The 16673-nt window shown below is 35.3% G+C and overlaps 2 protein-coding genes and 1 pseudogene across 3 annotated transcripts; 2 read left to right on the top strand and 1 right to left on the bottom strand.

Moving 5' to 3' along the window:
• Positions 1-661: 661 nt before the first annotated feature.
• LOC143630704 (uncharacterized) lies at positions 662-3962 on the top strand. Its single transcript, XM_077099636.1, has 3 exons — positions 662-1117; positions 1546-2187; positions 2864-3962. The coding sequence occupies exons 2-3, from the start codon at positions 1598-1600 to the stop codon at positions 3543-3545; spliced, it is 1272 nt and encodes a 423-aa protein (XP_076955751.1). The 5' UTR covers positions 662-1117; positions 1546-1597; the 3' UTR covers positions 3546-3962.
• A 5044-nt stretch (positions 3963-9006) lies between these two features.
• LOC143630667 (protein NUCLEAR FUSION DEFECTIVE 4 pseudogene) lies at positions 9007-11731 on the top strand (annotated as a pseudogene). Its single transcript, XR_013153215.1, has 2 exons — positions 9007-9316; positions 10517-11731. The product of XR_013153215.1 is annotated as a protein NUCLEAR FUSION DEFECTIVE 4 pseudogene (transcript).
• Positions 11732-12748: 1017 nt separating this feature from the next.
• On the bottom strand, positions 12749-15887 carry LOC143630703 (LRR receptor-like serine/threonine-protein kinase FLS2). Its single transcript, XM_077099635.1, has 2 exons — positions 13184-15887; positions 12749-13106 (listed from the first exon to the last, which is right to left on the bottom strand). The coding sequence occupies exons 1-2, from the start codon at positions 15876-15878 to the stop codon at positions 12778-12780; spliced, it is 3024 nt and encodes a 1007-aa protein (XP_076955750.1). The 5' UTR covers positions 15879-15887; the 3' UTR covers positions 12749-12777.
• Between the last annotated feature and the right edge of the window lie 786 nt (positions 15888-16673).

Below are 16673 nucleotides of genomic sequence, written 5' to 3'. Positions count from 1 at the left end.
AAGTAATATATATATATATATATATAAATATCTACACGATTATCCAAATCTATTTTTCAAACTCAGTTACAAACACGTGTATTACGTGTAATAAAAAAAAACATAATCCGTAAATGCGTAAAAACTTCTTATAACTTAAATTATGCATGACATATAATAATGAACATAATTAAAAGCCACATCAACTTCAACATTGTTCACACTTCCTTCTTACTTCGTGTATCTCATAACATTGGTTGTGAGCGGGAACTTAGTATCCATCTGGATATATAGTCTTGGATTGTTATTACTTATCAATAATATGTCGCCAAGACAACAAGGAAGGAAGATGGGACCTATGCTTATACGAATTGATTATATAAGTTTGCGGGTTGAGCCGCCAACCCCATTTATTTACGTTTACGTTTTTAAAAACAAGTTGTTTAAACAAACATACCGAAAGTATACACACAGATAATAACCAGATAAAAACCGCCCATCAACTTTCGAGTAAGCAAATAGAAGCAAACTTTCTCAAGGGACCAAACTAGAAACAAAACCTAAACAAAAGCAATATTATGTAAACATCTATTTCTCTCTCATGTTCTTAATGCTTACAAGGGTTGTGTTTAGTAAACAGCAAATAATATTAATAAATAAATTCATAATTTTCTCACTTCCTCCGTCTATTATTTCTTTCTTCTCACACATGTTCTTTCACTCGGTGTGATAATAATAATAATCTTTCAGATACATTCATCATCCAGACATATATCCACCGTATCTTAATATTATTATTATTATTATACATATCTTCTGTATCTTTATATATTATACTTGGAAATTACACACCCATATATAGTAATCTTTTATGGGTTTCTCGTGATCTGTGTGTTTACTTCAATTATTATTGATCATACCCATCTTTCAAGATCGATTTTTTACGTTATAAAAGATTCATCTTTTACACATAAGAGTGTGTTTCAAGAAAATCAAGATTCATCTCTTCTGTTTATATATTATTATTATTAATATATGGAATGAAGTTGCTTCTAATTTGTACAGTGTGGTTCAAAAGCTGATTCTGCTTTTTGGGTCTTTTGAACAACACAAGAATTAAGAATTTGTGATGGTAAAGGTGAGTCCTTTTTGGTTAATTCCTCTTTTTTAGGGCTTTTTATTTTTTTATTTTATTACCCTTTTTTTCCTTAATTTCAGCCTTTATTTTTTACCTTTTTTAAAAAAAGTTTTAATTTTTTAAAAATAAATAATTTTAATGTGATTTATTATGTGCTGCAATTGTTTGGTGTGGTTTAGGAAAGTTAAAAATTGAAACTTTTTTGGTTATATGAAATTAAGAATTGATTATGCATTTGTAACTGAAGACCATTTATGTATTTTTTTGCTAATCTTTGACCAGATTATGCAAAAAAGAAACCCCTTTTGTGATTTTTTTTGTGTTTAATGTTATAGTAATTAGTGTTTATGAGCTTGCTTAATTAAAGTAACAAACTTGATCAAGAATGAATTACTTAATTGTGGTTTCTTGAAAATATTATGTTACAGGTTTGACTTTTGAATTAGTCAAAAACTCAATGGAGTGTTATTTGTGACATCAATGGATCCTCAAGCTTTTATAAGATTATCAATAGGTTCTTTAGGATTACGGTATCCCGAAAAACCAGGAATCAATGTTCTGTCATCACCATGTACTTGTGAGATTCGGCTCCGAGGCTTCCCGGCTCAAATCGCATCAGTCCCATTATTATCATCGCCCGAAGCGTTACCCGATGTTCACAACATTGCGTCGAGTTTTTACCTTGAGAAGTCGGATTTGAAAGCGTTACTTACGCCGGGGTGTTTCTATAGCCCGCAAGCGTGTTTGGAAATTGTTGTGTTCACGGGCCGGAAGGGGTCTCACTGTGGTGTTGGTGTGAAACGACAGCAGGTCGGGACGTTTAAATTGGATGTGGGACCGGAATGGGCTGAGGGGAAACCGGTGATTCTTTTCAGTGGGTGGATTGGTATCGGGAAGATGAAGCAGGAGACGAGAAAATTTGTTGCTGAGCTTCATTTACGGGTTAAGCTGGACCCTGACCCGCGATATGTTTTTCAGTTTGAAGATGAGACGAAATTGAGTCCTCAGATTGTGCAGATTCAAGGGAATATTAAGCAGCCGATTTTCAGTTGCAAGTTTAGTCAAGATAGGTAATGTTACTTGCTTTAACACAATATTATTCTTGTTACTAGAGGTGGAAATTTAGACCCTTTAGCATGAATGTTTGTCGATTCGGGTTGTGTTTGTTTCGTGTCAAACGGGTCAGATATAATAAGGATCATATGGGTCAAACTTGTTTAGGTCAAAAGTCATGTTGCGTGTATTCAAACGCTTAAAATGGCCTAAATCGTTTTATTTAAAACAAAGATATTATTTTTGACACTTTTCACACGTTTAACTTATGAACGAATCAATTCCGGTTATAGTTTTATCTCAAACGAGTCGAATAAACAAAGCTGACCATAAAGGGAAACGGGTCGATGGTGTCTAGATTCCGTTTAATCAACTTTCTAAAACCTTTAGTTAAAAGAATTAGGTTATTATATGGTATTTTTATGATTATAAATGCATCATTTAACTAGTATATAAAGTGTTTTGTGGATCAAACCCGTACTAAAAACTCTAAAATAATTTGTTTCAATATGAACCCACATTGCTGCTTATATCCAAGCCCATATGTATTGTTTAGTTTCATAAATGTGAAAAAGTTATTTTTTTTAAAATTATAATCCATTTGACCGGTTACTGAATACGATCAGCCATTCAGCCCGTTTGTCTTGCATTGTTATTTTACCAGGTCCTGAATTTCTGTGGTGCATTATGCAGGGTACCGCAGGTTGACCCGTTAAACAACTACTGGTCAACTTCAGGAGACGTTACAGACCCAGAAACCGAAAGAAGAGAACGAAAAGGTTGGAAAGTCAAAATCCACGACTTATCCGGTTCAGCCGTGGCTGCAGCATTCATGACCACACCTTTCGTCCCATCAACCGGATGCGACTGGGTCGCCCGGTCCAACCCAGGTTCATGGTTAATAGTCCGACCCGACGCCTTCCGACCCGAAAGCTGGCTCCCGTGGGGAAAACTCGAGGCATGGCGTGAACGAGGTGGCACCAAAGACACCATATTCATCCGGTTCCATCTTTTATCCGACGGGCAAGACGGTGGGGAGCTTTTAATGTCGGAAATACTCATAAACGCGGAACGTGGGGGTGAGTTTTTCATAGACACCGACCGGCAAACAACTTTTAACTCAAACATCTCGAGCCCGCAAAGCAGTGGTGATTTTGCGGGTCTAAGTCCATCTGCAAGCGGGTTTGTGATGAGTTGTAGGGTACAGGGTGAAGGGAAGAGAGGGAAGCCCATGGTTCAACTGGCAATGAGACACGTGACATGTGTCGAGGACGCGGCTATATTTATGGCTCTAGCCGTTGCAGTTGATTTAAGCATCGAAGCGTGTAAGCTCTTTAGAAGACGGGTCAGGAGAGGAAGCCGGCATTCGTGGTGAAATTGGTTCGTGTTTGATTGGGATTAATTAAAGAAACTTACTATAGTTTTCTTATGTTTAAACCCTCCTGATTATTGTATGACATATACACTACTAATTCTAAATTTTCGCCTGATTAATATTATGATCCGGGGCGAGTTGAGTTTAAGTTTACTCCGTCGCGATCAACCGAATGGAGGTAACTAATAGTTGCATAGCACTATAGCAGCCCCTAGTTATGTTATTGACAATATTAGTATTTTACCAAAAGTTAAAAAAGCTTAGCATTTAAGTTACATGAGTAATAAGTTTATTGTACATATAGGTGAAGTTACAAATGTTCAAAGTTTATAATATTATATCCATGTGCTTGATGGTGTTAAATTTTGTAGCATGATTTTATTATTAGTGTCTTTATACTTAGATTTATATAATTACTAAGGTTTAACGCAACGAGTGATCTTTAACTTCGTATCTCAAAATGCCGATCACTAGGGGTGTGTGTGGTGCATTTCGGTGTGGTTTTCAGCTAAAACCAAAACTTCGGTTTTTGAAGTTTTTGAAACCGTTTGGTTTTGGTTTTCATCGGTTTTCTTTTTTGTTTCGGTTTGGTTTCGGTTTTTGCCATTTGAGCATGAAAATGTTTTTGGCAAAATAAATGAATTTAGGTATAAATAGTTTTGTTAATTGTAAAATTATAGACTATTATACATTTGACCAAAAATATCTGAGTTACATATTTATTAAATTTTTATAAATTACTTAATATAAAATATAAAAAAACAAAAGTTTAGGAATTCGGTTTGGCTTTTTCGGTTTTAATTACATGAAAAACCAAAACCGAACTGTTAGTTCGGTTTTATAAAAACATAAAACCAAACCGTCGGTTTTTGTTTCAGTTCGGTTTTTTCGGGGTTTTTTTTTTTATTTTGAATCGGTTTTTTCGGTTTCTTGCACACCTCTACCGATTAGCAATCAACAATCATCGAATCATGTCGAACTGACGTTAATATAGCTGGACAAGTTTGTAAAGGTTTTGAGTTTCTAAACTGAAGTTGTTCTTATGCTTCTTTTAATATGAGGCTATTTTGTAACAGTTTTTATTTATTTTATTTTCTTATAGTTAAGAATTTATTAATAAACATAACCAGTTTGATTTAAAAAGTAAAAACACACATCTACAGAAGAAGCATTTAAGAAAAATATTAAATGGTATTAACAAAAATGGAAATGAGTTATGATATGAATAGATTATAGACCTCTATAAAGTCTAGATAAGTCATTAAGTTGTATTACCAAAAAGGGAAAAACAACCATAAACGGATTGCTTGGAGGTTTATCACGCTATCCTTTTGAAGTGATTAATTAATGTGTCGTACAAAATTCTTTTATGATAGTTGTTGTTTATCTAGTCCCCATCTTAGTTAGTGATGACGGGTGTCGGATCTGGACGAATCAAGTGTTTGAAAGACAAAAGCCAAGCGACGATGTTAAAACCACACTACCATAAATAGATGGATCACACGTAGGAATGAACGAGATCCGGATGGATAAAACATCCGAGTGTAAAGTAGGAAACGACAAAGCGTATGGTCTGGATGGACCATACGTATGACATGATCAGTACGACACCTATTATTATATCGTCAAAGTAGAACCACCACGCCTCGTATTTAAACAATGTGTGAAACCGTGAATGGTGAAATCATTAAATTAAATGCTACTATCATATATATTGCAACTATAATACTCCTTAACAACTTGGGTAATACTTATTCACTACTCACTTATTACTATCACATACGTATACCGTTAACCGAAAAAATTAACCGACATTAATCATAACCGAACAAAACGAAGGGTTATGGTTAAGTGAATATGATTAATTGACCATTTGGTTATGGTTAATGCGCCTTCGTTGATTGATTTTAATCGAAACCGAACCTTGTATGTGTGTGTTTTACAAAGTTTATACCTATATTTCCATCTTCTTCACCTCTGTTGAAATTCATGTATATTTCCAATTCAATATCACACATATATTGTATAATGATTATCTATTCGTTAGTTAGCTTGTTTTATTTTTTTTAATTCTGTTTCATTCTTTCATGTTATACAAGAGAATCTCTTGGGTCCGGGCCGGTTGTCAAAGGTGAGAAGGAAGATAAGTTTATGAATATTCAGTTGGGCTCAGGGCCTACTGGGCCTATTCTTTCGTCTCATATATATACACGAGAGAAGGAAGAGAAGTTTATGTTGTACGAAGTACGAACATCTCGATTATAGGTGGGAGAAAAACCCGGTTCTGGACCCGGTTCTACTTGACCAACGGGTACAAATCAGGTTTCGGATCCTCAGAAAAATCATACCCGGACCTAGTGGAACCGGTTCCACCTCTACTGGGTCAATACCTGACCATACCTGAACCCGGTCCCTACCTGACCCGATTCTTGACTTTTGTTGACCATACCCGAAACCAGTTCCTACCCGGTTACGTTTCTTGAAAATACTTGATTTGCCGAGATCTAATATCAATATCTCCATTCTATGGTCTGTCTACCCTAATTCGATCCACAACTTTATATAACCGACCATTCGGTTATGAATATGATTAAGCAATCTTCCATAACCAAAACTCAGTTATGATTATGGTTAAATTATCATAACTGAATCAAACCGACTTTCTACACCACAATACGCAATATACTTATATCAAAATTATTAGTAAATAAATTAATTCACACCAACGAAGTAACAACTAGGGGTGCGAACAAGCCAAACGCCTCGCGAGCTATTCAAAATAGGCTCGTGAAAAATATCAATCGAGCCAAGCTTAAATGAGCTCGAGTCAAAGAATCTTCGAGCCTAAAAATACGCTCGTTTAATCTCTGAGCCCATGCTTCACTTATTGAAGTAATATATATTATGCTATATATAAAACTAAAACAATATATATATAATTATAAATATATAAAAATCCATTAATATATAGTACATATGAGCCGGGCCGAGCCAAGCCGTGAAGATGAGATTAAGGGATTTGAAATGATGATGATATAGTACATATGAGCCGAGCCGAGCCGAGCCGTGAAGATGAGATTAAGGGATTTGAGATGATGATGATGAGATCCAGAATCCTCGATCTTCTTGAAGAATCTAGTTACAAAAGTACCCTTGCCATTAAATGGTCAACCAGAAGTCAACTAACGACATGAGTTAAAGTGTGCCCTTTAGAAAACTACAACGGCACAAATCACTCAAACTAAGAATGGGACATGTATATTGCACCCGTCAATAAAACACAGGGAGGCAATTTCTCTTTATGATAGTCGTTTGCTTTTCAACCACAAGGTGCCCAAGTTGATGCTTAACTCGTATAAAATATTGAAATCTTTGGACCCACTTGTCAACTGATACATAGACGAAAATGCTAATTACAAATGTTGTTGATCTGGTGAAAAATGTTAGATTGAAATTTGAAGAAGCTTTATATAATTATAGTGAGTGTTTTGTTGAGTACTTTTATAAGTGAACATTTGAATAACTTTTTCTAAAATTTTAGATATTTGTGATAAACAACCTAATCGTTAATTAAATGGTTCAAAAAAAAAAAAAGAATGCATATTAGAAATTTAGATAGAAAATATTCTTAAATCATAATATTTTCATTCATAAAAGTATAAAACCACATAAAAACTACAAAATAGCTAGACCCACTACTCAATAACTATCACCACTACTCCGCTAAGTAATACAAATAAATAAATAAAAGATTCTAAACATAACGTGCATGGACTTAAATCAAAGCACATAACAATTTGCTTATTAAAGTTATACAATACATCTTTATGTTAGTCTTTTATATGAAATTTAAAATGGATATGAAGGCATAAATTATTGAAAATGATTGCAACATAACAATACTATCTCGTACAAAACACCAAACGTCGAGCAGGTGGAAATATAAATTAAACATAACAAACCAACTTTATTTCTACTTTTTCGTATTATTGTTGTATCTTGTCTTTTACTCTTGTAGTAATAATATTCTGCTTTTAAGAAAGGAAACTCTACTAATTTATTTGTTAAACCAAAATAATTTAAATTATAAATGTTGACTGAATAATTATAATCATCTATAATGTTTTGTTAAAACAAACATCTTGTGTATATCAACTTACAACTCAACTTTATCAACAACAAAAAAATCATTTTACTTAAACCAAAACACAAACACACACATGTATCCTACAAAAATCATGTTTAAGGATTTACTTGTGACATTTGAGGACCCGAATGATATGAATCTCATGCATGCTTCTACAATAAGGATGAAAACAATGATCATCTACTATTATAATATGGTTTAAGGACGGAAAACTTGCTGTTAACCTATAAGAAGGATTGCTAAATGGGTGCTAAATGACTTACAAATATGATTAAGCACCTACACTAAACTCATAAAAGAACTTAACATCTTGATTCATAATTCTATATTACATCTATCCAAGTTGCAATTTGTAAGTCAGATTCATAATTCTAAAAAGAACTTTTACATAAAAGATATGAACTAAAATAAGTTAAGTTAACGAATTAATTAATGTCACAAAAACCTAATTTTAACACCGATGTTTTATTATATCTTGTATTTTCATTAATGTAGTTACAACATATAGACACGTAGTCTTTTCAAGCCAACTTGAGTAGGAACTTGAATTATTGTGATATTTTGTTGAATATGCGATTTCTAGATTTCTGAATCATATTCTTTTTGTCACTAGCTATGCTTCATCCTTTGAAAGCAGTGGTTAAAAGTTAACCGATATATATGAATTACGGAAAAAGTTAATGTATAAACTAAATTAACGTGTTAATGTGAGAATCAAGTAGTGTAATTATACTACACTATAATTACGCTAACTACCTGATTCTTACAGTTAGCACGTTAATTTAATTTGTATTTGATCCAAACCCTATAATTATAAATATATAAAACCCGTTAATATATAGTACGAGAAAATATATAATACAATAATTACTTAACGTACATTAGATACAAGAATACTTATATCTTATATTCATGAAATCGATCCATGAAATCACATCACAAGATCTCGAAATCGTCAATACATATCCAATTAATCATTGGTTCACCGAAATAAACAGTTTTGGATCGTTAATCGATCAATTTTTTTACTTTTCTTCACGAAAACCGTTTTGAGCGTGATTCGCGTACGTTAAGAATTACTATACACTAACTTCATCATGCATAGTGCATACGAGCCGAGCTTAAACTTTAGAAATAACGCTTAAAATGAGCCGAGATTTCAATTTAACAAGGACCAAAACCGACCAAAACCTTTTATAACATATAATAATAATAATAATAATAATAATATATCCACACCCACCATTATTATATACACCATGCAAACATCGTCGAACAAATTAAACCAAACCAAATTCCGATCATTCTCTGACGATGGTATATTATTATTATTATTATAATCAATGCCGGAAATGGATGGTATTGGTGGCTGCGATATGGATACAGGCGTTTGCGGGTACCAATTTCAACGGAAATGAAATCCTCACTTAATATTAACCAGGTCCAGCTGCTGTACCTCGCGATGGCTTCCGACATCGGGAAGCTGTTCGGCTGGTGTTCGGGGATCCTTATGTTGTGGTTTCCCACGTGGGTTGTGTTGTTCATGGCAGCCTTCATTGGGTTGGTTGGCTATGGTGTTCAATGGCTCATTGTTTGTAGGCACATCTCCGTGCCGTATTTCGTGGTTAGTAATTTGGGTTTTGATTACAATTTGAATTGGTTTTAGGGTTTATTGGTTGTGAGCCCTAATTTGAATTTAGGGTTTATTGGGTTTTTGTTTTGATGTTAGAAGATTAGGGGAAATTATAAGTGTGTTTGTGTCCCTAATTTTATTTTTAGGGTTTTTTTTGTTGTTGACTTTTTATGGGTCAAATACTGTTATTTTGGGGCTTTTTTGATTTTTAAGGTCAACTTTGCCAAGAGCTGTAATTTGGGAGTTATTTTGATTTTTAAAGGTCAATTTTGCCTTCAAGAACTGTTATTTTGGGGTGATTTTAAGTTTTAAGGGTCAAATTCCCCTTCAAAAACAGTAATTTGGGAGTTATTTTGTCTTTTAAAGGTCAATTTTGCATTCAAGAACAGTAATTTTAGGTTTATTTTGACTTTCATGGGTCAAATTCCCCTTCAAGAACTGTAATTTGGGAGTCATTTTGACTTTTAAAGGTCAATTTTGCATTCAAGAACAGTAATTTTAGGTTTATTTTGAATTTTATGGGTCAAATTCCCCTTCAAGAACTGTAATTTGGGAGTTATTTTGACTATAAATGTCAATTTTGCCTTCAAGAGCTGTTATTTAGGACTTAACTTAACTTTTGAGGGTCAAATTCTCCTTCAAGAATAGTAATTTGAGGGTTATTTTGACATTTATGGGTCAAAATATCCTTCAAGAACTGTTATTCGGATTTTATTTTGACTTTCAATAGTCAAACTCCCCTAAAAAACTGTTATTTGGGGGTTATTTTGACTTTTAAGGGACAAACTTATTAAGGGTTTATGGGTCAAATTCCCTTCAAGAACAGTAATTGAGAGTTATTATGACTTTTAAAGGCCAGGTTCATCTTCAAGAACTGTTATTTTGGGGGTATTTTTGACTTTTAAGGGGTCAATCCTTCTTCAAGAACAGTTATTTAGGAGTTATTTTAACTTTTAAGGGTCAAATTCTCCTCCAAGAACAGTACTTTTGGGGTTATTATGACCTTTAAGGGTATAATTCACCTTCAACAACTGTTCTGACTTTTAAGGGTCAAGTTCCCCTTCATGAACCGTTATTAAAGGGTTATGCTGACTTTTAAGGGTCAAGTTCCCCTTCACGAACCGTTATTAAAGGGTTATGCTGACTTTTAAGGGTCAAATTTGCTAAACTCTGCTTCAATCTACTTTGCAGATGTTCATTTTATCATTATTAGCCGGTGGCAGCATCCCCTGGTTCAACACAGTCTGTTTCGCTGTAAACATAAACAACTTTCCCGAAAACTGGCCGCTTGCAGTATCTTTAAGTGTTAGTTTCAATGGAGTAACCTCAGCTTTATACAACCTCCTCACCACCAAAATATTCCCAAACGATAAAAGCACGTCTTACCTTCTTCTAAACGCTGTTGTACCTTTCATTGTAGCCATAGCAGCACTAGGCCCGATCCTTCAACAACGGGGCTCTCAAAACCATCAAACAGATGAAACAGTCATCAAAGACGATGCACATATATTCGTCTGTTTGTATATATTAGCAGCTATTACGGGCCTTTATCTCTTCTTCTTAGATCTAAAGTCACAAAACATATATATCATGTCATTCTTGTTGATAATCCTTCCTTTCATCTCCCCAGGCATCATTTATCTTATAAAGAAAGTGCACCGGGCTTATTGTTTTAAACAACAGCCCGTTAAAGGCCCGAGTTACAATTTGGTAGAATTTGAACATCATGAAGAGTTCTCTGAAGAATGTATTACTCCTGTGGTTGACACGAGTTCACGTGGTGGTTGCGGTTTTAATGAAATAATCGAACAGGATCAGTTAACGGTGCTTGGTGAGGAGCATAGTGCTACAAATCTTGTGTCTCGGTGTGATTTTTGGCTTTATTATATCGCGTATTTTTGTGGGGGTACTATCGGGCTCGTTTACAGTAACAATTTAGGGCAGGTTGTGCAGTCACTTGGATACATTTCCATGACCAAACCACTTGTTACGACTTATTCTACATGCTCGTTTTTTGGGCGTCTTCTTTCGGGTGCTGCAGATTTGGTTGCCTGCTTTTACCACCAAACTTATACAGGAATGTATAGTACTCGGACCGGAAGGCTATCACTTGCACTCGTGCCGATGCCTTTTGCTTTTGTCCTGCTAATATTATCAGAGGGATTGACTGTTTTAAGTGTGGCTACCGGTTTGATAGGAATCTGCTCCGGGTTCTTAGTGTCAACAGCTGTTACGATCACATCTGAGCTTTTTGGATCAGAGAGCTCGAGGATTAATCATAATATTCTTATAACCAACATCCCGTTAGGATCATTGATATATAGTGTTACTGCATCTCTGGTTTATGATGACCACATCAGGAGCTCAGAAGATAAAGGATCGACGGTGTGTATTGGTCGAAAATAAATAATTTTAACGAATGCGATTCTTAGAAAAGACTTGGGTTGAAATTATTTTTTTGTTTAGAATCAAAGTATTAAAATGGGTTCACTCGCTGTGTTTGCTTTATGTAGAATCAAAGTATTAATATGTAGACTCATTGTAGACTTGGGTTGTATTTGCTAGTGTAGACGGGTGGAGGAATCATCGGTGACATGCAATGGTGGTGGTTGGTAGTGCGGTTGTGGCAGACGGGTCACCCCTAGAAGGGAATGAAAACTATAATTAAGGGGTGTATGCGGTATATATAGTTTGGACGGTTATGATGTAAGTTATGGCCACAAGTCAATTACGGTATCAAGAAAACAACAAACCAAACCGGATGGTTTGGTCAGACTAGCCAAATTGGTTTGGTTTAACAGTTTGAATCTCTCTCTCTCTCTTGTTTTTTTTTTGGTAATACAAGTCATCATGGGTTACAAATCTTTTGAAGTGGAAATGATTTTTAAGGTTAAAATGATAAGGATTCTTCTGATTTTGAAACCGTTAACTAGACAGGTAAACTCGGTTTTTCTAACCTTGTATCGAGGTTTATTAATCTCAGACTGACTTATTTCATGATTTAGTTCATTTAAATAGTTCGATCTGTTTGAAATGTTTATTGCTAAACGGATAACCCAATAAGTTTTCTTCGTTGTCCAAGCTAGCTCGAGTTAACATTCATGTGTATACATAAAACACATTAGTGACCAAATGGATAATTTGTAAGCGTTGTTTGTTATCTAAAGAAATCAACTGGTAAAATAGATGCAAGTTTTTATTTAGTTTGACACATGCATAGAAATAAATTGCTGAACTTTTGATTGCAAGTTGCGCAGTAATTTGATGAGAAGCATGTGTAGATTTTTTTTTTACTATAAAGTTCTGTTGCTATTTGAGAGTACATATAAACCACATGCATTCTTCTTATTCTGAGACATATATAGGAAGTGAAAGAGAGGGTAAAAACAAAGACTTACGTTTATAAATCTTTAAATGAAACTTGCAATTAATAACTCATATATGAGTTATAACTACAGTTTCTTACTGATCTTGGTAAGTGAAGATAAGATCTCGTTCATGTCTGGTCGGTCTTCTGGATCCGCTCGAGTGCAGGATAAAGCCAACTGAAGAATCTGTTTTATAACACTGTGTTGTGTGGGGAAATCGGAAACCAATACAGGATCCACAATTTCAATCAGCTCACCGATTTCATTTGAAAGTGCGTGTTCTATCAACTGTGGCAAAGTTCCCTCGTCTTCGGTGAGCCCTGTTGGTCTTTTTCTAGTCATAAATTCCATCAATATAATTCCAAAGCTAAATACATCTACTTTTGTTGTCACTTTTCGCATATACGCAAACTCTAACAGAAAACAAAAAATGCATTAGTATAAACTTTTAGGTTAATGTTATCTAAAAATAGAGCTGATGATGCATTACCTGGTGCCAAATAACCAATGGTGCCCTGAAACGCTGATGCAGAAGAAACATTGCCTCCATCCTGCTGATGAACTCCTAGAATCCGAGCTGTCCCAAAGTCGCTTACATGAGCATCCCATTTTTCATCGAGAAGAATGTTAGAAGGCTTTAAATCACAGTGAACTATAGGGAAGTCGTACCCGAAATGTAAATAAACAAGTCCTCTAGAGATGGATACCAACATGTTAACTCTCTCAGAAAGATTCCATCTTGGTCGATCAATCCCAGCATCATGTATAACCATATCCAGATTACCATTTTTCATATATTCAAGAACCACAGCCTTCAACTTTCTACTCTCCCATGCATAACCAACCACTTTCACTAGATTTCTATGCCTTAACTTTGCTAGAGTTTTCATTTCTTTGTAGAAGCTCTTATCAGATTCTGCTGAAAACTCTGTGAAATTCAGGTTTTTTACTGCTATCATCCTTCCATTTGCTAGTGTACCCTTGTACACTGTGCTTAACCTGCTTCTACCCAGAATGGTACTTTCACTGAATCCATCAGTAGCATCTTCAAGTTCTTTTCTATCGAATCTTTTGAGAGTAAACCCCCGAGTGTATTCTGGTTCCGGATCCTCAGGTTTCCTAACACACCAATAGCATAAAACCCCTAAAAACAATACAAGAAGCAAACTTAAAGATCCGACTATCGCAAGAATAACAACTTTTCTGGAAAATTGATGTGAATGATTTGACTGAGATGAGAAGACACATGATTTGGTGTCGTTGGTAACACAAAGAGATGGATTTCCAAGTAATCCAACTGCGCTAGAGTTTTTGAAAAGTCCATTATCCGGAACACGCCCCTCAAGATGATTAAACGAGAGATTAAGGTGTTTCAATGCCAAATTCTTGCCAAAGTTTTCGGGAATCATGCCATTAAATTTGTTTTGTGAAAGATCAACTGAAGTGAGAAGTGTGAGATTCGCCATGCTTTCTGGGATCTCTCCTTCTAACTGATTTCTTGAGAAATTTATGTAGGAAAGAACGCCAAGAGTGGGGAATATGTCATCGGAGACGGTACCAGAAAGTCGGTTTCCTGACAAATCAAGACTTTGCAAGTTTTTGCAGTTCTGAATAGTTACAGGAATACCTCCTGACAGATTATTTGAGATATCAATGGCTTGCACCATCTCCATGTTCCCGAACTCACTTGGGATATTTCCTGTCAGGAAATTGTTTGAGAAACTGAGATATATCTGTATATTCTTCATGCTTGCAATCATTGTCCCTGAAATCGACCAGGTGAGCAAGTTGTTTGAGAGGTCTATCCAAAGCAACCGGCTTAGTTTTGTCATACTGTCCCTAAATGACCCGTTAAACCTGTTTCCACTGAGATCCAAATAAGATAGCATCTCGAGCTTTGAAACAAAAGTCAAAATTGGACCTTCAAATTTATTGTTCCTCATATAGAGGTTAGTCAGCTGTTTAAGCTCATAGATTTTATCAGGAACCCCACCTTCTAGATTATTATCATTGATTGAAAGGCTTTGAAGGAGAGTAAGTTTTGATAGTTCTAGAGGAATGGTGCCTGAAAATTGGTTTTGGCCTAGATATAACTCCACTAGACCCGTTAGGTTTCCAATTTCTTGTGGGATTGGGCCAATAAAGGAATTCTTAGAAATACTTAGCCTTCGTAGCTCTTTCAAATTTCCAATGGAAGTTGGAATCAAACCTTCTAAACGGTTTTGGGTCAAAGAAAGTTCTTGTAGTTCTTTTAAATTTCCAATTGAAGTTGGAATCATGCCAGAGAGGGAATTTTGCCACAAGTATAGAAATTGTAAGCTGGACAAATTCCCAATTTCTCTTGGAATGATACCATAAATTTGGTTTTGGTTCAATTCAAGATCTTGTAGCTCTTTCAAATTTCCAATGGAAGTTGGAATCGGTCCAGAGAGGGAGTTTTGCGACAAATAAAGAATCTGTAACCTGGACAAATTCCCAATCTCTCTAGGAATGATACCATAAAGTTGGTTTTGGCTCAAACCAAGAGCTTCTAAATTTTTCAACTGAACAATCGAAGCTGGAATCGAACCTTCTAAAAGGTTTTCTGTTACCCCAAGAATCCGAAGATTGGCCAAATCACCGATTCTATGTGGAAGTTTACCATTAAGTTTGTTGTTACTAAGCTCAAGGTGTAACAAAGAAGTGCAGTTACACAAGCTATCTGGAAAGCTACCAGTGATGGAATTGTTTCTAACGGATAGTGACTGCAGATTCTTGAGTCTCCCCAGTTCAGATGGAATCAGGCCAGAGAGGGAATTGAACTTCAGAATGAGTTTGGAAAGTTGTGTGCAGTATCCCAATTGGAATGGAATGTTGCCGGTAAACGAATTAAAAGATAAATTTAGAAGCTGAAGGCTGGAAAGGTTACCAAGAAAGGGAGAGATTTGGCCTTTGAGGTGTGCTTGTGGAATTGAAATAGAAACGACACGTTTGGTGATATTATGGCATTGGATTCCAGTCCAGTTGCAGTGGTGGGTGGATTCAGCATTCCAGTTCAGGAGTGCACCAGTCGGGTCATCTGTGGTTAAACACTTGAAATGTTTCAGAGCATTTGCTTCATCAGCTTCCAAGATGGACTGAACACCTAGCACCATGAAAGCTAAAAGGAAAAGGATTTTGAGCGCCATTGAAGTGATGATGAGCATGCATCGAAGTTGGTTATTTATATTCTAGGATTCAGAAAAGAAGATTTTTCTTAATGCGTAAAATTAAAGACTTATCATATCTTCCAAGAAATGGAGCCCCAAACACACGATTTCCTAAAGTTCTTTGACGTCCCATTCAAAATACAATAATTTCTTTATTTTACAGCCTAGTTTAAGTTACATGCACACATTATAGTGTAGAACGGTGTGCCTATTTCAAACTCATTGTATGACTGAAACAAATAGAGACAACGTACATGTGATATCAGCATACTTTTCTTTGGATTTCCATTTCAAGGATATATAGGATTACATAACAGTAATAATACATATAAAATATTATATTTAATCGTATATTATTTATACTTTAACCTGGAGATCGATGCTACGAAAAGCCCGACAAAACGGGGTGGTGGTATGATTTTCCTAAATTTGAACTGCAGATGGTGGGTGTTTAGTAACGAGTCCAAACGCATACATTGCCAGATGAGTTCGGATTAAAAAGATAAGAATTATCAATTTAGATTGTGCCGAAATGAGTATTTACCAGGAGAGCTCGGATTGAAATGACTGTTTTAGGGAAAAAAAAACAAAGAAAGAAATAAATGTGTTTACGTGCTATACTTTTTATGCCGGCTAGTGGTGGGATTTGGCAACGACGAGTAGGTGTCGGGCCTGTGATAGAGGCAGAAACAGGCAGTGGTTAAGGGGTGGTGGTTGTAAATAATATATGCGAAGGTTAAAGGGTTGCATACCCTAATAATATATGCGAAGGTTATAGGGCGTAATGCTCTT

Source organism: Bidens hawaiensis, unplaced genomic scaffold, assembly GCF_021521415.1.
Source record: "Bidens hawaiensis isolate Kalapana, Puna unplaced genomic scaffold, B.hawaiensis_p1.1 tig00005780_1, whole genome shotgun sequence".
NCBI lineage: Eukaryota > Viridiplantae > Streptophyta > Magnoliopsida > Asterales > Asteraceae > Bidens > Bidens hawaiensis.
This window is presented reverse-complemented; position numbering and strand designations above follow the sequence as displayed.